Source organism: Mercenaria mercenaria, chromosome 1 (assembly GCF_021730395.1).
Source record: "Mercenaria mercenaria strain notata chromosome 1, MADL_Memer_1, whole genome shotgun sequence".
NCBI classification, from domain to species: domain Eukaryota; kingdom Metazoa; phylum Mollusca; class Bivalvia; order Venerida; family Veneridae; genus Mercenaria; species Mercenaria mercenaria.
In genome coordinates this window covers 99,190,643-99,213,375 of record NC_069361.1, presented here as the reverse complement: position 1 = coordinate 99,213,375, position 22,733 = coordinate 99,190,643, and the positions used below count along the sequence as shown (strand labels likewise).

The 22,733-nt window shown below is 36.3% G+C and overlaps 5 protein-coding genes across 5 annotated transcripts; 4 read left to right on the top strand and 1 right to left on the bottom strand.

The window, feature by feature from the left end:
* The first annotated feature begins 1,006 nt into the window (after positions 1–1,006).
* On the top strand, positions 1,007–4,369 carry LOC128546970 (cerebellin-4-like). The gene is made up of 3 exons (XM_053518400.1): positions 1,007–1,384; positions 3,325–3,651; positions 4,217–4,369. The coding sequence occupies exons 1-3, from the start codon at positions 1,090–1,092 to the stop codon at positions 4,333–4,335; spliced, it is 741 nt and encodes a 246-aa protein (XP_053374375.1). The 5' UTR covers positions 1,007–1,089; the 3' UTR covers positions 4,336–4,369.
* Positions 4,370–6,500: 2,131 nt separating this feature from the next.
* LOC128549198 (uncharacterized) lies at positions 6,501–10,195 on the top strand. Its single transcript, XM_053525731.1, has 3 exons — positions 6,501–6,526; positions 7,766–7,841; positions 9,641–10,195. The coding sequence occupies exons 1-3, from the start codon at positions 6,501–6,503 to the stop codon at positions 10,193–10,195; spliced, it is 657 nt and encodes a 218-aa protein (XP_053381706.1).
* Positions 10,196–11,294: 1,099 nt separating this feature from the next.
* Positions 11,295–14,221, top strand: LOC123529081 (cerebellin-2-like). The gene is made up of 3 exons (XM_053525690.1): positions 11,295–11,571; positions 13,586–13,912; positions 14,103–14,221. Exons 1-3 carry the CDS (start codon positions 11,295–11,297, stop codon positions 14,219–14,221), a joined length of 723 nt encoding a protein of 240 aa, XP_053381665.1.
* Positions 12,669–18,272, bottom strand: LOC123529072 (uncharacterized). Its single transcript, XM_045309277.2, has 3 exons — positions 17,432–18,272; positions 16,418–16,574; positions 12,669–15,237 (listed from the first exon to the last, which is right to left on the bottom strand). Exons 1-3 carry the CDS (start codon positions 17,596–17,598, stop codon positions 15,073–15,075), a joined length of 489 nt encoding a protein of 162 aa, XP_045165212.2. The 5' UTR covers positions 17,599–18,272; the 3' UTR covers positions 12,669–15,072.
* Positions 18,273–19,655: 1,383 nt separating this feature from the next.
* On the top strand, positions 19,656–22,708 carry LOC123529107 (uncharacterized). The gene is made up of 3 exons (XM_045309317.2): positions 19,656–20,477; positions 21,443–21,599; positions 22,130–22,708. The coding sequence occupies exons 1-3, from the start codon at positions 20,302–20,304 to the stop codon at positions 22,292–22,294; spliced, it is 498 nt and encodes a 165-aa protein (XP_045165252.1). The 5' UTR covers positions 19,656–20,301; the 3' UTR covers positions 22,295–22,708.
* The last annotated feature ends 25 nt before the right edge of the window (positions 22,709–22,733 follow it).

Sequence of the window (22,733 nt, the reverse complement as noted above, 5' to 3'; positions counted from 1 at the left end):
GTAAGATAAAATCAATTTATTACGATTAAGTCGCTCACTTTATTCCAAATTAACAAATTAATCACCCGATCAACTTTTGTTTTCTTTTGCTATTTGGCATACGACTGGTGCCAAGACTCTGGCCTTATGTCATGTGAGGCAAACATTTTAATCATGTAATGGGAATATTCAATGATACTGAAGCGGAGACGTACCACAGGTTTGTTAGCTAATGTATATTTATATGACTTTTGACTTATGAGTAATGTATACAGTGCTCCCCCTCAACAGCGGCACTCTGAACAATAATTCCCTCCTTGCAACAACACTTGCTACTGACTCCAAAATATGCTTATTGTTCTTTGTTTTACCTCTCTACAACAACTCCCTCCGACCAACAACCAAATTTTCCGTCTCCCAAAGGGTGTTGTTTTAGAGAGGAAGCACTGTATTTACAAATGACTTTTGACTTTGACCTTTGATTCAAGTTTTGTTACTGATTGTTCGAAAATGGAAACATTCAAGATGGCCGAAAGTAACAATGTGAACTTATTATCTACGGCTTATCTTAGATCCTTACTAGCGTCCCAGCTCTAGTGTTGCGGGACACAAAGATCTGTGAGTTCGTCTGTCTGGTAGCTCCTACGTACAGAAAAAGGTTCAGAAGACTTTAGTGCATACTTGGGTTGTGTTGAGCTCGTTTTTAAAGAGCAACGGCACATTTTGGTCACAAATGTCTTTTACAAGGGATGAATACCTATAATATTTTCATTTCCAACGACCACGATTACATCTTGTGTATCAAATACATACATTTTGTGTAAAAAAATCTCTCAGCATGTCAGCATGCTCACTTTCAGACAACATTTGTCAATATATTTCATTATAAATAGACGTATGATTTACACCGGCAGATATACATACAGTTTTACGAAAGTATCTTAACCCATAAAACTCTTTGTTTCACGTAGATAAGCACATGTAACAGCATATTGTTTCTTTGACCCAGAATAACATATGAAAGTCAGTCTATATGGAGATAGAGTCAACAAAGATAAGACTTAACGCACTTGGTATTTTCTTTAAGTTTTCATATATAAAATAATTAGAATGTTAAACATGTTTCAAAAAATCATACTTAGCGTTTGCATTTTATCACTCGTAGATGCAAGTTCTGAAGACGAACAAATAAGCATTAAGAAAGAGGACTTAAAAGTATTGATGAATAAAATGAAAACGTTTGAAAGTGTCATCAAGGAACAGGCAGATTTGGTTCGAAATCAGCAGGATACAATAGAAGAGCTTAAAACATCCGTCCAAAATCAGAAAATCGTCAGTGCCGAACAAGAAGCAAAACTGAACCTGTGCGCCACGAAAGCGGACATCAAAAGACACACACACAATGGTATTATTTTCAATAACAATAATTATTAAATAATAACAATAATAATATTGACGACGATGATTATGATGATAAAGATGATGATAGATAAATATAATAACGATAAAGATAATAACAATGATATCAATAATAATAATAATAATAATAATAATAATAATAATAATGAATAAAGATGTTACGATGAAAATGAGGTTAAAGGTCAGTAATTCAAATCCTTCTTTGTTTCATATAAAAAACGACAACTCACAGTCAGGTCGTCTTTACGTATCTTTAGAGAACATCACTTTTTCCTACACCTATTTTTCATGGAAGTTCTATCACTAATTAACGAAAAAATGAAAAGAAAATAGGGGGTTATGTAGTTCCTAGTGAAATGCCAGTCAGTTGTGGTCTGCTACCCTAAAAATGGCGCATATTTGCTCTCGTCCGCGCAATAAACACCTACTTCCGGTTTCGATCTGCAAAACTTGCCATGTGGGGTGTATCAACATGAAAACCGTCTCATTTCATGCAGAATGTATTCTAGTAGTGAAAAATGGTGATTAAAGCACTCGTTCTACACGAATTTGCGCAAAAAATGGGAAAATTAGGATCTATTTATTATGGACTTCTTTCCACCACGGAAGCACATTTTCGACCGAATTACTGACCTTATTCCTATAAGAAATGTTTCTTATCAAATATCACACAATTTTCATTCCTATTTTCAAGAAAGATGTAATACCAAACATATTGCCAAGTTTCTTTGTGAAATTTCAAGATTTTAGAGAAATATAGACATTTAATAGAAGCCACCCCCTACCAATTTACTGGGCTAAATTTTGGCCCTATGGTCCTTTTATTGTATATTTTGGTAAAAGTTTCACTCGTTTGCATTATTTTTCACTTGGATTCTGAAATATCATTCATTCCGTCATGAATAAGACCCAGAAGGATGCATTTTGTGCATTTTCTGACATTCTGGAGACAAAATATTGGCTTTTTAATCCCAGAAATCGCTGCTGAATAGGCGCATCTACTCAAAATATGGTCAAAATTCAAAATTTTTCAAATTTCACTATTATTTTGCATTGGAAACACCCTTTTATATCATATACAACCGATCTATGACTATTAAGACTAATTGCGATGTGTTTCGAGAAAGTCTTATTTCAGCTCTTATAGGTTAAAGGTCAGTAATTCAAATCCTTCTTTGTTTCATATAAAAAACGACAATTTCAGGTCGTCTTTACGTATCTTTAGAGAACATCACTTTTTCCTACACCTATTTTTCATGGAAGTTCTATCACAAATTAACGAAAAAATGAAAAGAAAATAGGGGGTTATATAGTTCCTAGTGAATGGTCTGCTACCCTAAAAATGGCGCATATTTGCTCTCGTCCGCGCAATAAACATCTACTTCCGGTTTCGATCTGCAAAACTTTCATGCAGAACGTGTTCTAGTAGTGAAAAATGGTGATTAAAGCACTCTTTCTACACGAATTTGCGCAAAAAATGGGAAAATTAGGATCTATTTATTATGGACTTCTTCCGACTACACCACGGAAGCACATTTTCGACCGAATTATTGACCTTATTCCATGAACTATAAAAATTGCATAAGTTACGAAATATCAAAATGGCGGAATCTGATCTCTACCTAGAGCGAGAGCAACCAGGAAAGGATGACTTGTTATATACGTATGATTCAATGCCAGCCGAGGTCTTATAGCGCTAATTCTAGGACAAACTAGACTTTACGTTGATATGCACTGTATAAACATGTAACAGAATTTTCAGTTTAAAGTATTGTTAAAAGTCGAAGTAAGTTTTGGTCCGGAATGTGACTTTGGTGTAAGTTGAATGCCAAAGCACTTATTAGATAGGCCCTTAGTCTCAATTATATACCAGAGGTTTGTCCGGACGTTTATCATTAAAACTTACAACTTCATTTATCTACATAGGTCGAAGGCAATCTTATGACAACACGGTAGTAGCTTTCTCAGCTACCCTGAATCAACGAAATGTCGAACATATTGGCGTCCATCAGAACATCGTATTCTCTGACGTCATTACCAATATTGGCAATGGCTACAACAATCACCATGGTCTCTTCATCGCACCTGTCTCTGGATTGTACATGTTTTCGACTACAATATTATCCGGACAAAATGTAGAATATGTAGCTGCAATTGAAATTAATGGATCTGATGTAGTCAGGATGTTTGAGAGAGGCACGGACAATCGTCATGGATCTGCAACACAAACCGTTATCGTCCAGCTGAAGAAAGGTTAGTTACAATCCGTGCGAATTCTTCTGTATGCCGTTAACATGTTGAAAGATTATATTTAAGGTGTAAATCATTTTCGGGCATATGTGTTTTCTGGATTGTTTTGGAGTTACATCGAAAACTATGGTCATATATGATATGGCGGCTATCATGTTTATCAATGGTAGTCTTTACTCTGGTCATTAATCGGCCAAACACTTCCTAAGGAACACTAACAAACTGATAGTACTTTGTCCTGACATGTCTTCATGTGATGAAGTCATCCAGCCGGCTTACGGAAGGTCGGTGGTTCTACCCAGGTGCCCGCTCGTGATGAAATAATGCACGAAGGGGCACCTGGGGTCTGGAAAGTCGCCATATGACCTATAATTGTGTCAGTGCGACGTTACACCCAACAAAATAAATAAATAAATTTTCCTGACATGAATGTCTTGTATATCAAAAGGTTGCACTCTAATGAAGTACACGCGAACCATATGTTTTTGTTTTTTTTTAATGCGAAACGGTTACATAGGATTTATTTACATTAATTCATAATTTTGAAAAGATCTTTGACATATTTCAGGTGACGACGTTGCTGTACAAAGTTTGTCAGCAGACCACACCTACTGGGGTGACAGATACTCAAGTTTCTCTGGTGTGCTCCTGCAGGAACTCGAAACTCCTAGTCAAATAGTTGGCTGAAATTATTGTGTCTAATAGAAATGATTTTTAGCAAGTTTATTGTCTTATGTCATCATAATTTCAAGTACTCCCATAAAAGCGCAGATCTACGGGTCGCGGGGTCGTGAGTTTGATGTCCGGGTGAAACGTATTCTTTCTGTGACGACTGATAAAAACCTTCGTGTCGGAAATCATTCGTGCTCCGGCTCTGATTCATCTGGGGAAGTTTGCATTTACTTGTAACTGCCCGCTTTACATTGCTAAATATATAACCAAAATAATGATGAAAAACGACGCTTACATAAAAAAAATCACATTTTAAAAGCTCCCGACACGTAATTTATCACTTGTCAAACAATAAATTCGGAAGATGTAAAGACATTTCGAACTTCCAAAACATCAGGTCGTGAGTTCGAGTCCCACTGGGGTCGCGACCACAACTTATATGAAAAAAAGCATTGTATTTTCCAGAAAGCGGACTTGCGAGTGATTTAAATGAACTTCAAGCCGTTTCACCTTAATTGAGTGTAAACTTACACTAACATAATAAACTTAGAGGATTCAAATGAAAATCTGTACAATTTTACTCAACACGTATACTTGTTGTAACATGAATACATATAAGTTGTTTGCATCAGTTAAAAAATAATCCCTCTTTCGTGTGAATGCTTGTATACCATAAAACAAGTAGGCTGCTTTTGTTTTTAATATCGTATTATTCTGAAGACACACAAATGTGACCTTTTACAACATGCACTCTTGCCGGTTTATTGCGTAACCATTGTGAACAAAAACATGAACTACCACTTTCTCATTTATGGCCATGAAATACACGTGGCTTTCTGCATGCTTTTCACAGTCGCTGTACAGAAACAATCAGTCCATGTCTTCTAACAAAAAAAAACATTGTCAAACAATTAAGAAGGCAAGACTGTGTGTGCCAAAATTCGTAGTCCAAAAGAATAGTCTGAGCCAGTCCTGCTCTGAAACCCCACAGATACACACAAATCATGGAAATGATGGAACACATCTCACTACTAAGAGGGCAGCAATCGATGTGACTATTCAAAGGCTTAGTAAGGCAAGCTTAACCAAACATTGCTGTATTAAAAATGGTGCCTGAATTTGTAGCAAGAGGACCGTGATTGCCATAGATCGCTCACCTGACATTCACAGCTGGATTATATAATTTGAAACATGGAACAATGCTGTGAAATTATCTTAAAATTGGACCAGCGGTTTCAGTGGAGACGGAACAGAATAATTTGAAGGAATTTAGGAGAGAGTCACCTAAGAAACATTGCTGTGAAATTAATTTTAGCTCTAGTGACTCGTAAAAAGGCCAAGGACTCCTATTAGCATAAAATTGTGAGGTAACCTTATAATGGTGCTACAGACTATGTTTGATGAAGATCTATCTAGGAGTTTATGAAAATAAGTCGTTTAAAGGTATATCTAATGTTAGCTCTAGCGGTCCAAAAAAGGGGGCGGCTTCTCCCATCTGCATACAATTAGAGAGAACCTTACAAAGATGCTACAGATCAATGAAGGCGTTCATGAGAAGTCATTAAAAGGCATTTCCATTTTAAGCTCTAGCGGCCCCTGCAAGATGCCGGGCTTCTTCATTTCAACAAGCTTTATAGAGGACCTTATAATAATGCAGACCCAGTATTATAAAGATCCATCCAGCGGTTCCTGAGAAGAAGTCGTTCAAGGGTATTTCTACTTTACCTCTAGCGGCCCCTAAAATGGGTCAGGTGCCCCTGTTTGAAGACATTTAGAAGAGGACTTTATAATAATGCTACAGACCTCCATCCAACGGTTATTGCGAAGAAGTCATTTAAATGGTTCCTTCTATATTTAGTTCTCGCGCCCCCTGAAACATTTGTCAAAACTCGATAGAGGATATACCAGGACGCTACTGACCAAATCTGGTGCAATTCTGAGAAGTTCCAGAGGTGTCATTTGAAGAAAAATGTGGACGGACGCTCAACAGACGACGGATGATGAGTGATCACAATAGCTCACCTGAAGTTAAAAACGCAAGAAGAGTTACAGAGCCTGTGCTTTTTACACCGGATAATTACAGTGAACAAGTGGGTGAAATTTCAATTTAATCCTACTAAGATAAACCACACTGTATGCTGCCACGTGACCTGGCTGGTGTACGACAAGAAAAAGGCAAGATGGCGGACGTGGACATTGAGGAAAGGTAGGCTCCTTCTTTGTTATTTGATTTCTCTGTGAATATTTCTTTTATGGGAAACTTTTTGTCGTATAACTCGGCACTGACATTTGTCTTTTATCGACTGTATACCATTACCCCAGACGACGGCTCGATTTTCTGGACTTTGCCCTTGAATGCAACAAAAACAACCGTGAAAATGCCTATGTGAAGTACACATATATATAGACTATGTACATAGACAAAACGTATGTATCAGTCAGTGCCTAGAAAAACGCATATTTGTTTCTGTTTTTAGCTCATTTGAATCGTTTTGGATGTTAAATATATTTGAATAGAATCTGATAGATCTATTCTTTTATACGCTTGCTTTAGACGACCTTAATTTGTTGGGAAGGAAAGTACGGAGAGATTGCAGTGTTTTGTTTTGCCTAAACATGTGCTCTAACCTGAACAAATGAATATACAAGCTGTAATTTTTTTTTCGATCGACAACAGATGCCTGCATAGCAAATTTTTATCCATTTGATTGTGATTCCGTCATATTTTAAGTAAATTAGAGTCCAGTCATAAATCAGCCTTCAGAACACAAGCTGTGCTATGGTTCAATCACGGACTGGGATTTTTTTTACCAATTTTGTGAACAGTTCTTCCAGAAACATGGTCATAATTTAATAAAGACCGGATTTAGGGTAAATATTGGTCAAAATATTCACGGAAAACATCACTAAAATGATCTAAAATTGCCGAAACAGCTAAATTTTCCATTGATCCGCAGCCTGCTAAAGCAACAGATAATTAAAACTGTAACACAAAAGTGTTAAATATATTGCATGAATAAGGGTTCGGTTTTTGCGCTCATAGCGTACACCTACAGACCGCATAAAAGATATTTAGGAAAGAACAAGCAACGCTGTTCTCATTAGTCCAGTTAAAATTCCACTTACTTTATATATTTTTACTCGAACATGAATTAATCTAAAGTGGTTCTATTATTTATAATTATTGTACAGTACAATAATTAATAAAATGAATACAGTTTATGAACAGCAGTTGATTCAGAGGAGAAATGGATAATTTCAACGGGCTACAGTGTACGGACACTACAGGGAGCCCTACGGATAACGAATATTGACTCGTAACTTATAAACTACAACCATTTTTGTGAAAACGTTTTGAAATGTCATACCCCCTGTTAATATGAAACAGTAGATAGTAAACATGTGATTATGTTATGTTAGATGTGTAGTTATGCTGTTGTCACAGTATATCTTTTGTTATACTCCCGTCTTCAAAAGTCAGGGACACAGTCAGTTGCTCAATTAACCTACGACATGTTAAGGTTAATACATAAAATGATGATTACTACATGTAACAAGATTTAGCTGACCAAAAGGTTCCTTCTAGCGCATATGCAATGATTAGTCTTTTAAGAAAATCTGATTTTGGCATCATATTACAGATGCTTAATATGACAGTGATGAAAGTCTGTTGGTTTATTTTATGTTCAATATCAAAATCTTCGAAATTCTGTGCCCCGTATGTTTTCGTCACGTGATTAACACAAATACCGCCCATTGAGTGTGATGCGCAAAGGACATCTATTAAAGTTATTACCCGCGTTTATTCGAAAATACGGAACGGCGTGAGAGACATTAAACTTGATTAGTACATTTTGAGAGATAAGGACTTTGCATTAGGTCTTTTACATGAGGTAAAATAATAAAGCATAACACCTCCATGCGGCAGTATATGTTAGGACACCCACATATATTACCACATGAGCGAGGTTGGGACCATAGCGGGCTTAATGATGCAACAGTAATTCTTTTGTAATTCATAAGAAATGATGTATAACGGAAGTTAGCATGTATGTACTGAAAATGAATAAAGTCCATCCCAGAGACAACCGCCCTTTTTATGGGCGCATCTGCACTCCATTTGTCAAAATGTAATTGATTTGTATATATTATGCTTGTCACCAGAAACTATATACACTGACGAGATATGAAAATGCGGCAAACATATGCCTGAATATATTTTTACTATAAAAAGCATAACCTTGGAATGTTCAACACTACACAACTCGATAATCTATTCCCGTTGTGTTAATTTTATGGTCTGTTGTGCTGACTAAATTTGAAAACAATGGGTACAGAGTATCGAAATGTGTATGTGTTGAACATTTCAAGGTGATGCTTTTTTTGTAGAAAAAAATATATTCAGACATATGTTTGTTGCGTTTTGATAACTCGTCAGTATAGTTTACATGAAAACAAATTTGTTCGTTCGTTCGTTATACATAACAATGTATGTGAGATTTTTAATTAATGTTGGGCGTAGAGACATACTTAACTGAGAGTGCTGTCTCTCTCCCTCTCTTCCTTCTTTTGTCACAATTAATCCCCTTATTTCTCATCTTCCATGTTAAGGAATCTATATTGATTAAACTATTTAATTAAAAATAGACCCTGAAAGCCTTAAAACGAGTCACCTATTGAATTATTCAGAAACGAAAACAGTGAAAATGTAGTGATTTAGCCTACACTAAGGCACGAGAACTGATTTCAGAAATTTACTTTGTTGAGGAATGGCATATGATCGGTACTGATTATCGATAATGATTCATGAAATGCTTGAACAGTTTTAAAGTCATTAACAGTCCTTGACATGGCGTTTAAAAAGCTGTTTCCGGAAAGAACCTTTATCAGCTGCAAAATTCAGAAATGAAATTATCCGAGAAATTCTATTTGCTTTGAATATATTCTCCAGCTGCCATCAGAACTGGTCTTTTTGTTGTTAATGTGTCTCTATGGTCTCGGAAGGAATATCAGAAATAATGCTGAATGATTGAATTACGCTAACTGTGTGGTGTGTTTCTCGTTTTATGTAGTGTTGCACCATGTCTTGAAAATGCACTGTTAGTACATCTTTTTATGTTTCATATTATCATCGTGCCAAAATAATCTTCCTAGACATCGTTAGTTAAATAAAAGACAAACAAGTGGCTCATTACTACCTTGATATTGATTTGTTTCAGATATCACCTCATCTTATGAACCTCAGCATATAGAACTGCATATTACATGTTCCGAACCCTGAATATATACCACATAAACATACTGAACTTAAAAAATATAGCACCTCCACATACCTAAACTTATTGAACCTCAACATATAGTATCCACTCATACTGAAGCTGTATCTATAGCACCTCAGCAAACTGAACTTCAACATATAGCACCTCAACAATCTGAACCTCAACATATAGTATCTACTCATACTGAAGATGTATCTCTAGCACCTCAGCAAACTGAACCTCAACATATAGCACCTCAACAAACTGAACCTCAACATATAGTATCTACTCATACTGAAGCTGTATCTCTAGCACCTCAGCAAACTGAACCTCAACATATAGCACCTCAGCAAACTGAACCTCAACATATAGTATCTACTCATACTGAAGCTGTATCTCTAGCACCTCAGCAAACTGAACCTCAACATATAGCACCTCAGCAAACTGAACCTCAACATATAGCACCTCAGCAAACTGAACCTCAACATATAGCACCTCAGCAAACTGAACCTCAACATATAGCACCTCAGCAAACTGAACCTCAACATATAGCACCTCAGCAAACGGAACCTCAACATATAGCACCTACTCATACTGAAGCTATATTTATATACTGAATCCAATTTTCGGGGAATCACTAGAACATTTGCATTATCACAATGCTGCGATAACTAGGTTTTAGAACAAACCCAGACGATGTTTCGACAAACTAAGTCTAAAAGTATCTTAACACTTTTAATGTATGCTAAGAACGAAAAATTGTGGAAATTTATGGCCATTATTCAGTAAACAGTATATGAAAAGATTATTCGAAAATGCGGAACGGCGTGAGAGACATTAAACTTGATTAGTACATTTTGAGAGATAGGGACTTTGCATTAGGTATTTTACATGAGGTAAAATAATAAAGCATAACACCTCCATGCGGCAATATATGTTAGCACACCTATTATATTACCACATGAGCGAGGTTGGGACCATAGCGGGCTTAATGATACCACAGTAATTCTTTTGTAATTCATAAGAAATGATGTATAACGAAAGTTAGCATGTATGTACTGAAAATGAATAAAGTCCATCCCAGACCGCCCTTTTTATGGAAAGATTTAAGGTGGGTGAAAGTAACAATTTGAACTTATCTACGGCTTATCTTAGATCCTTACGTAACGTCCCAGCTGAAGTGATGCGGGGCATAAGATCTGTGTGTTCGTCTGTCTGGTAGCTCCTACATACAGAAGGTTCAGATTACTTTAGTGCATACTTGGGTTGTGTTGAGATCGTTTTTTAAAGATCAAACGGCACATTTTGGTCAAAAATGTCTTTTACAAGGGATGAATACCCATAATATTTTTATTTCCAACGACCATGATTACATCTTGTGTACCAAATACATATATTTTGTGTCAAAAAAATCTCTCAGAATGTCAGCATGCTCACTTTCAGACAGCCTTTGTCAATATATTTCATTACAAATAGACGTATGATTTACTCTGGCAGATATACATATACATACAGTTTTGCATAAAACTCTTTATTTCACATAGATAAGCACAATTAACAGCATATTGTCTGTTTGACCCAGAATAATATCAGTCAGTCAGTCAGTCTATATGAAGTTAGGGTAAACAAAGATAAGACTTAACACACTTGGTATTTGCTTTAAAGACCAAATATCACCAAAAGTATTCATATATAAAATGCATTAGAATTTTAATCATGTTTCAAAAAATCATACTTAGCGTTTGCATTCTATCACTCGTACAAGCGAGTTCTGAAGACGAACAGATAAGCCTTAAGAAAGAGGACTTAAGAATATTGATGAATAAAATGAAAACGTTTGAAAGTGTCATCAAAGAACAGGCAGATTTGGCTCGAAAACAACAGGAAACAATAGAAGAGCTTAAAACATCCATCCAAAATCAGAAGATCGAACAAGAAGCAAAACTGAACCTGTGCGCCACGAAAGCGGACATCAAAAGGCACACACACAATGGTATTGATATTCTTTTATTTTTATGCCCCCGAAGGGAGGCATATTAGTTTTCAACTGTCCATCCGTTTGTTTGTTCGTTCGTTCGTTAGTCACAACGTTAACGTTTTGCATGAAGCCACTTTACTCACGAACCACTGCACGTAGGACCTTCAAACTTCACATGCTAATAGTACTTATCGATTATATGACCCCTATTTACTTTGGAGTCACCAGGTCAAAGGTCAAGGTCACAGGGGCCAACGTTAACTTTTTGCATGAACGCACTTTACTCGCGAACCACTGCACCTAGGACCTTCAAACTTTACCTGCTGATAGTCATTGAGTACACAAGTTCTATTGACTTTGGGGTCACCAGGTCAAAGGTCAAGGTCACAGGGGCCAACGTTAACTTTTTGCATGAAAGCACTTTGCTCGCGAACCACTGCACCCAGGACCTTCAAACTTCATAGGCTAATAGTATTTATCGAGTACACGACCCCTACTGACTTTGGGGTTACCAGATTAAAGGCCAAGGTCACAGGGACCAACGTTAACTTTTTGCATGAACGCACTTTACTCGCGAACCACTGCACCCAGGACCTTCAAACTTCACATGCTGATAGTACCTATTAAGTACACGACCCCTACTGACTTTGGGGGTCACCAGGTTAAAAGTCAAGGTCACAGGGACCAACGTTAACTTTTTGCATGAAAGCACTTTACTCGCGAACCACTGCATCCAGGACCTTCAAACTTCACATGCTCATGATGCTGATAGTACTTACTGAGTATACGACCCCTACTGACTTTGGGGTCACCAGGTCAAAGGTCAAGGTCACAGGGGCCAACGTTAACTTTTTGCATGAAGGCACTTTACTCGCGAACCACTGCACCAAGGACCTTCAAACTTCACATGCTAATAGTACTTATTGAGTATACAACCCCTATTGTCTTTGGGGTCACCACGTCAAAGGTCAAGGTCACAAGATCAAAGGTCAAGGCGCTGCGGGGGCATTTGTCACCATTAGTGATAGCTCTTGTTTTCAATAATGATACTATAATGCCGCCGACGGCGACGATGATGATGATGATAAATGTTGATAACGCTAATTATAATAATAATAATAATAATAATAATAATAACAACATAATAATAATGAATAAAGATGTAAAGATAAAAATAAGATAAAAATGTTAACATAAAAGTTACAAAAAATAAAATGACCAGAGACAGATCTCTACCTATATCGAGGAGGAAAATACGGACTTTTTGACTATGTATGATTTAATGCTAGGTCGTATACCGCTAATTTTAGGACAAACTGGACATTGATAGATATCATATGCACAATATATACATTAATAGAAATTTCAATTTAAAGTATTGTTAAAAATCGAAGTAAGTTTTGGGCCGGAAACAGTATGGTGTCGATATCGAAATGGAGGCATGAATTGTACAAATAAGAAAGCTGCGAGTTCCTTCATGTATTGATAGAAACACATAAACCGTCACCAGAACATTTAACAAATACATGTATCGGCCATTTAATGGTTGTGTGAGAAGAACCGAATAACTCATTTTGCATACTCACGATAATCTCAATATGGTCTATAGATTATCAGTTTGTATCAAACACCTTTTTTGACTGAGGAGTCATGAATCAGTTGCATAATAAGTCTAAACCAGTTACGACCAGTCACAACCAGTCGCACTGCCAGCCGTCCTTGACAATCGTAGGTAGTCTTTGATGGTCACTCGGCAAATCCCTCAATATCTTGCGTACAGTAGTTCTGTCAATCTGTTGACTAGTCAAGGATAAGTCTTATTGTGTGGCTGCTAGGCTTATCCACTATCGGTCCAAGATCACCAATGTCGCACAACTGACATGTTCGCGGGTAATTGCAGCTTTAATGGGACTGAGGTGAAAACTGAATTGTTTGCGGTAATTTATTAGGCCAAGTCTTACACTATATCCTACAAATATGTCCAGAACGTCTATCATTAAAACTTACAAGAGTTCATTTATCTAAATAGGTCGGAGGCAATCTTATGACGGCACGGTAGTAGCTTTCTCAGCTACCCTTGATCAACTGAATGTCGAACATATTGGCGTCCATCAGAACATCGTATTCTCTGACGTCATCACCAATATTGGCAATGGCTACAATAACCATCATGGTCTTTTCGTCGCACCTGTCTCTGGGTTGTACATGTTTTCGACTACAATATTATCCGGACAAAATGCAGACTTTGCAGTTGCAATTGAAATCAATGGATCTGATGTAGTCAGGATGTTCGAGAGAGGCACGGACAATCGTCACGGATCTGCAACACAAACCGTTATCGTCCAACTGCAGAAAGGTGAGATACCATGTCCATTGACAAACTGTTAGCATTGTGTTCTGAAATGAATGTCTGATATATCGAATGGTTGTATCCTAAGGAGATACACATGTACTAGTACCATACACTGTTTCTTCGAAGTAAAACGGTTACATAGGATTCATGTACGTTCATTGATAATTTTGAAAATCTTTTTAACATATTTCAGGTGATGACGTTGCTGTACAGAGTTTGTCACCAGACCACACCTACTGGGGTGATAAATACTCAAGTTTCTCTGGTGTACTCCTACAAGAACTCGAAACTCCTAATCAAATAGTTGGCTGAAATTATTTGTCAAATGATATTGATTACGTAGCAGGTTAATTGACTTATGTCATCAAAAAGTCCCTGGCAACACCCTACCCTCAGTAGTTCATTACTTGTTAAAACGACAAAGTCGAAATATAATGCGGATTGTATAAGTTAGAACGTTGCAAGGGAAGGGTGTTCCGCATTTTGAAAGCATGATGTCGTAGGTGGCTCAACATGCTCACATTCTATATTTCCAAAGTATTTTCTTATATATTTTATTACCAGTTATAAGCATTCTTTAAATGTCAGGTGGTGGCCGTAAAAGGTATCCCCACACTTTGATTATGTGTTGAACCATGTGTGCTATTTTCCGTTCAGTTGCATTCTATGCTTTCAAAAAGTCTTCCCATAGATTTTATTAACCATTTCCAAACAAGTAACAATGTGTCCTTCAAATGAGGATGTTACAACCACATTTACCACAAACGTTTAACTCTATGGCTAAGAGCCTCAGTTAGGTAAAAATCAAGTAGAATGCACAATATCAAATTATTATAACATTATACATGTATAAAGTTACATTGCACATGACTTAAAGCTACGAAATCTCCCAGTTACGAAAATGCAACTGTTAATTAAGATGCACTCTAATATAAATAACTGTACATAATGCTTGCATTATCATGCATATGGAAAAGAGTAACCACGTTTTGCTACAAACAATCACTGCAAACTTTGTCTGCTTTCAAAACGCGTCTACGGAACAGAATGATTCGACGTTTAGCAATGTCGACATTTAGCGATCTAACTGTGTAAAGACTTTCAGAAATTCTGAACCAGACATACCAGTCTGTTCTTCACACGGCACTAAATCGCAGGATTTTTCAGTAGTATTTTTCCTTTAGGACCTGTACATAATTGTGGCCTTCTTCCATCTTACAACCAAGTTCTAGACCGGCCAGTTTCTGACCCCAGTGCGAATGGTTAGTCTCTCCAGCTTTATACAGCTTACACTGTATGGCTATCTTCATATACACTCCGTTTTCCAGCTGAAATATAAACACTCATTTAAGTTTAAATTCAGTGAAATTAGAATAAGCATATGTGTGATAACTGTGCGCATGTCTTTTGGAAGATGCCGACACGAAAACTCGTTCTGTCGTGATATCGCGTCTTTCAAGCTTGGCAGATTTTACACGAAACGACAGAAAAAGGGTCGGTATCTCGACAGGTGTTTTTGTCAAGCTTTCGTGTCTGCGGGTATGAAAATGTCGTTCTGATGCCCTTAATTTATCGAGCTGTCGTATTATCGTGTCTTCGTTCCGCCGACCTGACAGTACGATAGAACGATAATTTCTGTATTTTTTTGAGTTGTGCTGTAATTTTGGCGGACACATTTTGCGCGAAATAACGACAAATAACGGTCGCTAACCGGTCGCTCGACAGATGTTTTATCACGTTTTCATATTGCTGGATATAAAAATTTGGCCCTTTAAATGTCGAGCTGTCGTACTGTCATGTCTTCGCTCCGCCTAAACGACAAAACGGCACTTTCTTGTTTGTCTTTTTGTTGGACAGAAATTAGCCACCATACAGGCGAGCTTTTACTCTACATCACGCACACAGTAGCAATTTACCGATGACAAGGCAGAATATCACCGCGTTAAAATATCTATCGGACATAATATGATAAAATGCGCATATAAATAATAATGTGTGGCCATAATGACACAAGATGTCTGCATGATATGAAGACACATCTACATACCATAACATAACAAAAATATCATAAGGTAAGTACAAAACTTCAACATAAAAGTATGTAAATATGTTTGTACAACATGCAAAGAACTTGGTATTACACACAGTAATAAGTTTTCATGATTGCAACAGACAGTGCCGGCTTTCATATACATATAACTCCCTTTTATTCACAAATTCAAACTACAACGCAACTTTAATGCACTTTTGAATTGTGTACACTCCAAAACAAATGTTTTCGTCAGTATTACGCATATTAACATATGACAACTTTTACTAACACTGTTTAATCACATGATACTTTAATTTATAAAAAGTAGTATATAAAAGCAATTTACATCATAACTAAACCTAATACTTAAATTCAAATTTGCGTATTATAAAATTGTTTATTTCTTTGGCGTATCCTACCAATTAATAAACTGCAAAAATCGGTCTCGTATAAATTTGTATTTATTGCATTTTTACCTCCAGAACAAGAAGCAATTCCTTTCTTTTTCCTCTTTTACAGACATCATAGCCAACTGTTTCGTAATGCGTTTTATACGTTCTAATATCTTCGTACTCGTCCTTGTCGTCATGGCAAATCTCCACCTTATGATGTTCTCCGTCTATCAATAGTTTTCTGAAATAAAACCAGTTTCGTTTTGAAGTTTTGCAGTATTCTCTTTCAGTTGCACATATATGTCATTTTTTTCGGAATTTAGAATATCCTTTCATAGTTTGTAATTACAATACAAGGAAATTTAAAAGTACTTCCGTACATTTTAGTCAGTTTTTATCTATTAAAACACTCAAATTCGCCCTGTTCAAATACACGGATTTCAGCTGTGCTTTACATCAAAATTATTCTTAAACAATAGTGCTTTATCATTTTCAATCTGCAATACCTGAAACTGTCTGTTTTGAAAAATGATAAGATTTGAAGTTCATCTGGATGCCTGTCACCATAATGAGGCAAAAAAGACAAAACAGTAAAACATTTTTTCGTAATTTGTAATTTAATATATGGTGGCTGATTTGCAGCATATAATCTTATGGTTTTACGTGAAAATAATATTTTCTACATCATTATTTTTGAAATTCAAATTTACATGATGTGAGCTATAAATAGGGGCATGAACACAAGCATTTTCTACGGCGGCAATTACAAATAAAACATGGACAACATAATGGTACAATTGCATTATATAATATCATTCATACTGATATTCTAAAAATGCTACATGTTTATACAACTGATGATAACTTGCGGATGCAAGTTGAAATTCAGTCAATTAACCCTTATCATGCTGGACACGACTGATTCTGCCTCTGCGACCATCAGCCTGCAAATCCGTGCAGTCTGATCAAGATCTGCACTGTTCACCATTTTGGTAAGCACCCCTTTTAACAGTTAATAGTACTGTCCAAATTGAAAGATGGACAAGTTCATTATAGAAATTTAGCATGGTAAGGGTTAATAATAAATGTGATACGTACTCGATATATTGGGCCGGATGCAGCGTAAAAATGAGTTCATATTCGGTGTTGGCGTTCAGTTTGACTGTGTGCATCTGCTCGAACCTTTGTCCATCGTGTTTAAAGCAGACGGCATCCCCAGTTTCGCGCGCATTAATCCGAACAGTTAATTTAAAGTCTGTCTCCATTATCAATCAATACTATTTTCGTCACATAGAAATGGTCGTGTTTTAAGTACAGCACACATGGTAAAATCCGAAACCTTATATCAGTTAATTCCTTGATTAAATTACGCAAGATTGTAGTCATTTACATATTATCATTCAGCTGCATGGTTGCCCTGTAATCCACTGATCTGACACATGATCAAAAAAAGCACATGTATATATACGAGGATGCTTCTTAATTATCATTACAAAATCCGTTTATTTTAGTTCGTAAACAACATCTATTCCTTCTTATTTCCTCTTTTAAGTCTTTACTATCTATAAACGACGTTTGTATTGATTTATTAACTATGTAACTTGTAAATAATGTTTATTGTCACTTGATACTTGAAAGATAATTTACGAGTGTTGATATGTAGGTCAGTGTACTTACTGTGTTTATGTTATATTGCGACGGTCATTTAACTTCCTAAAAACATTATCATCGCACAAGCTAATCATTAAGCCAAAGTAGTCCGTATTAACTCCCGTGTAATCAGACTATAATCGTTATTATTTGATAAAGCGCATAAATACAGAAGTATTTTGTTATTGTCATCCAACTGTTTGAACAGACAAATGATATGAGAGATAAAGAATATTTTTCAATTATTTAATAAACTAACTGCATACTCAAATACCACATTACTAAATTGGCACGTCCGGAAAACAATAACAAGCGTACATCTGTCCCTATCCGTTAATGGTCGTGTATGCATGTATGTATACTTGTCATTTTGAAGTTTCATTAATAGAATTTCGTCCCGGCAGTTAAATGGCTATGTATATGTTTTACTGACTGCGATGTGACGTGGATAACTGCCCTGCAGATACATGTAAAAGCGGCAAAAGGCAAACATAGCAAAAAAAGTAATGTACTACTTATAGTCATATGGTATGACCATCAAAATTGTTGACAAATGATATATACAAAGACAGGGGCAATTATACAAAGACAGGGGCAATTAAATGCTGAAAACTGTCTTTTCGTTACCTCCCATGAACAAACTCAATCAAACCGAGTCTGCTTTTCGCTTGGTTTCATCCAGTGCTTCCAAATAATCACTTATCTTCTGAAAATTTATTTAGATAACAACTGCGTCACTCTTCTCTTTCTTTATTGAATCAAACATTAACGCACCATAGCATCCCGTACTTTTATTAGAACATTAAAGGGTAAACATATAGTAACTTTTAAATGGTAGGAAAATCAGTGGATACACAGATACTTTGGGTTTGGACTTATCTTCTCAGTGGATATTTCTATGATTTAAAAAAAAAGTGGATTGATTTTTATTAAATCGTTATTATGGGAGCCGTTACGATGTTGTTCAATGGTCTTTGTTGCATTCGGCCAAATTGTAGACCAGAGCAGGGTCATAGCTGGTCCAAACCCCAAGTATCTGAGAATGGATAAGCAATTGGCATCCACGGAAGATCACGTCTATGACAGCGGTCTTGAAAGAGAATTTCAACGTGTCTCCGCAGACGACCTGATATAAAAGTAGAATGTTTTGGAGATACTGTCACTATCGATTGTTACATTTACAAATGCATTAATTTTTATATACTCACACAAGATATTTTGTGGGATTCATGATTATTTTTAATTGTAACATGTGGATTATATTATTAATCCATTCAACGGCTCGTACAATATGTTTCTGCTCTGTAAACTCATCTAAATTTATTTTCATAACCGTGCTATATTGATCACAATAAAATATATAAGATTACATGATTGTCAGTAATTGGTATGTATTACCGAACTGGGACACTAACTCACTAACAGGGTCTGGTGCAAGACAAGAATAGACTATAGATCTGATGTAATATCAAAAAGAAATCGAAGTCAAATATTTAGTTTGTAGACATAAATATGTAATAATAAAGTCAAGGTTAATAATTGTATAAATTTTGAGAGCAAGGATTAGAACTAAACAGAGCGTAGAGTAATATAGTTAAAGTGTATGTATGTAGTATTTCTGTTTTCTATGCTATTTATAGTCTACCGTTGTATCATTGCAGTGTGTAAGATTTTTTTTCAGTGTAGATTTATTAATGCATGCAAGCGTATGTGTGCATGGGTCTGAATACATAGATATAAGTGACATGAATTTGCTTACACATGTATCACTGTATAAATTTGGAACCAAGTGAGAAGTGATAATTATTTAATGTAACATAAATATTATTTTATGGATATCACCTAGCTGAACTATATTGCCTAACTGAACTATATTGGAACTGTGAATTTCATTTAAAAAGGAAGTATTTTCTAATGAAAACTGGATAGATAAATGTATTCTTTGCAACGATTTACTTTCTGAGTATTTTAATATAGTGTTTGTAACACTTGCAATTTCAAAGGTTAAGGCATTTTGCAGTAGGCAGACATGCAGTTATTAAGTATATTTCATTCGCATCTCAGAATGATTCAGGAATTATATGCCTGAATCGATTTCTGCACGTGAGATAGCAGCATGTGACCTGCAGCGGACGACAAGCAGACTGTATGTGCTTTCAGTTGTATCTGATTCATTAATTCGAATTAATTAAAGGTTGTGTTAGTACAGATATACCATATAGATAGCGTACTGCTAAGTAACATATATGTGTATAATAATACATGGAATGGGTAAAATGTGAAAATAAAATATCTTGTGGTTGTTCAATAAATATTTAATGAATAATATAACGATGAATTTTAAAGTAACTTTTCGGCTGGTAGATAAGAAGAGTGGAGGAGTTGTAAGTTACAAGCAGGATGGACAAAGATTTGGTCAGTCTGTCACAGTGAAACTAAATACTGATACGGAATATGAGCTCACGGTCACAGTACGCCCTGCTGTGACGGTTAAGTAAGTATGCATGTACCACGTCAGGGTAAAGTTGCTGATGGTTATAAAGTTTCGTTGTATGGTGGCTCTTTCGCGTCATGCCGTGCTGTCGTGTTGACACCCTGCCAGAATGACAACACGACAGTACTATCGATTCGTTTTGTTGTGCTGTTGTGTATGTACCCCACCTTCAGGATGGTACAAGGACGCGACAAGACTAGGGCGACGACACGACACACACTTCTGTCATGTTGGCGCCTTGTTTAGTCGTGTCCTCGAGCTGGTGGGGTCGCATTCTGTCTTGTTGTTGTTCTATCGTGTTTGCGGGGACCCCGTCGTACAACATGATTTTGTCGTTGTTTCGCCTTCCGGTTGTACAGGTAAATTACACATTCGCAATATTTCATGACCGACAGAGACATTCTCTGGAATAATAACAAAGCGCGTTGCGGAATTTGTTTTTCTGCTCATTCAACCGGAAGGCGAAACAACGACAAAATCATGTGTTGTGTCAACGTTTTGACGCGCAGTGACCACACGAGCAGGACAACATGACAGAATGTTATTTTGTCGTGCTCTGCTATTTTTTCGTGTTTTCGCCCTACTTTTATTGTGTTCTCGTGCTGTCGTGGCCTATCGTATCCTTATGTCGTGTTGTCCTTTTAGCGGGTACGCCAACACGACAGCACGACATGACAGGAACGAGCCCATTAATTATCTCGAGACTATTTACACGTTCTTAATATAAAGTTTCAAGCTTTCAAGAGATGTGAGTTCTTATGAAATGTATGTATACTGTCAGGACACCTTATGGCATTTATATTTCATTATTGTTTAATATGGCGGTTGGTAAGATATTTAATTTGATATGCAGGGGTCGGTATCAAACTCTTTGAAGGGGGAAATGTCTACAGAACATATCTAGGTCAGCTTGTATAGTTCAGTTTTTCTGCTAACATTCACAATTCGTATATTTTCTATTTCAGAAAATTAATGATAAATGGTGGAGCCCAAACGCTTGAGCATGCTGCTGGAAGCAAGGCAGATGACAGCGATTCCAAAACATACATTACACAGTACTCGACTGTCGGATATGACGTCAGCAAAAGTGGGAACAGGAAAGAGATACTATTGATGCTGGAGGTAAAAATATTTAAACATTACTTTTTACGTTGATAGGGCAGTGATAGCTTAATATTTGTCAGGTAAAATACCGTGATTCAGAATGCTTGAGCATCGCATAATGACTGTCATGCTGTGGAGATATACGTGGCATGGGCAAAGCATATAAAAAGGCAACACCACTATGTTTGCCATATAGTGGCTGTGTTTTTATTACCATTATGTTATCGTTGCACAAATCGCCCAACATTTATTATCAAATTTAGTAGCAACACGAGAACATGAAGATACCGTAGAACCATTAGAGTTTTTTTTCGTTTTTTGATGGCTGACATGTTTAATCTTATAAATATTTTACTAATTAGTCAAGCTCTTGCCATTTTCCTGAAGAATATAATTTACATTTTTAAAGACAGATGCCATATTGAGTATTTTTTTCTCATCAGCAGGCCAGAAAGGCACAAACCTACTGGGACTGAAAAGTATTTTTCAACTTGTATTTATGCCGCATGTACATCCCAACTATATAGCATACAGACTTCGTATTTTAGTTTCAGAATGGTGCATATATGAAAACAAGCCTCCAGTGTAAGCTGTATAAAGCAGGGGAGACAAGTCATTCACATTGGGGCCAGAAATTGTCAGCAATAGATGTAGAATGTAAGATTGAGGAGGGACATAACTATATCACAGTCCTTAAAGAGAAATACCTATGAGACAACATACTGTATCGAAAGTTTGAAACGAACTTGCTGTTTCTGCTAAGCTTATCGAGTCATTTAATTTATTAAAATATATCAAGTAACATGGAAATTACTAACAACCATGTTACCGGATTGAGCAATTTTCCCCGCGTGTGCGGTACCGAAAATACTCGCGGGTTGGCCACCCCGAGTTATGTATTTAAAAATATGTTGAATCAGGTACAATTGTGGAAGATTGCTATTTTTGAATGCGTCAACCTATTTCGTATAAAAGTAAACAGAATTTCTAATTTGATTTCTGCTGAATGTATATGTAAATGTTTAATCATAAATTGAATATTGATGTTTCATGTTCAATATGATATACAAATATTATGTTATATCAATCAAAAGTTTTCTCGAAAATAAAAGATGTAAAAATAACAACATTATTAAAACATCCATAACCTTC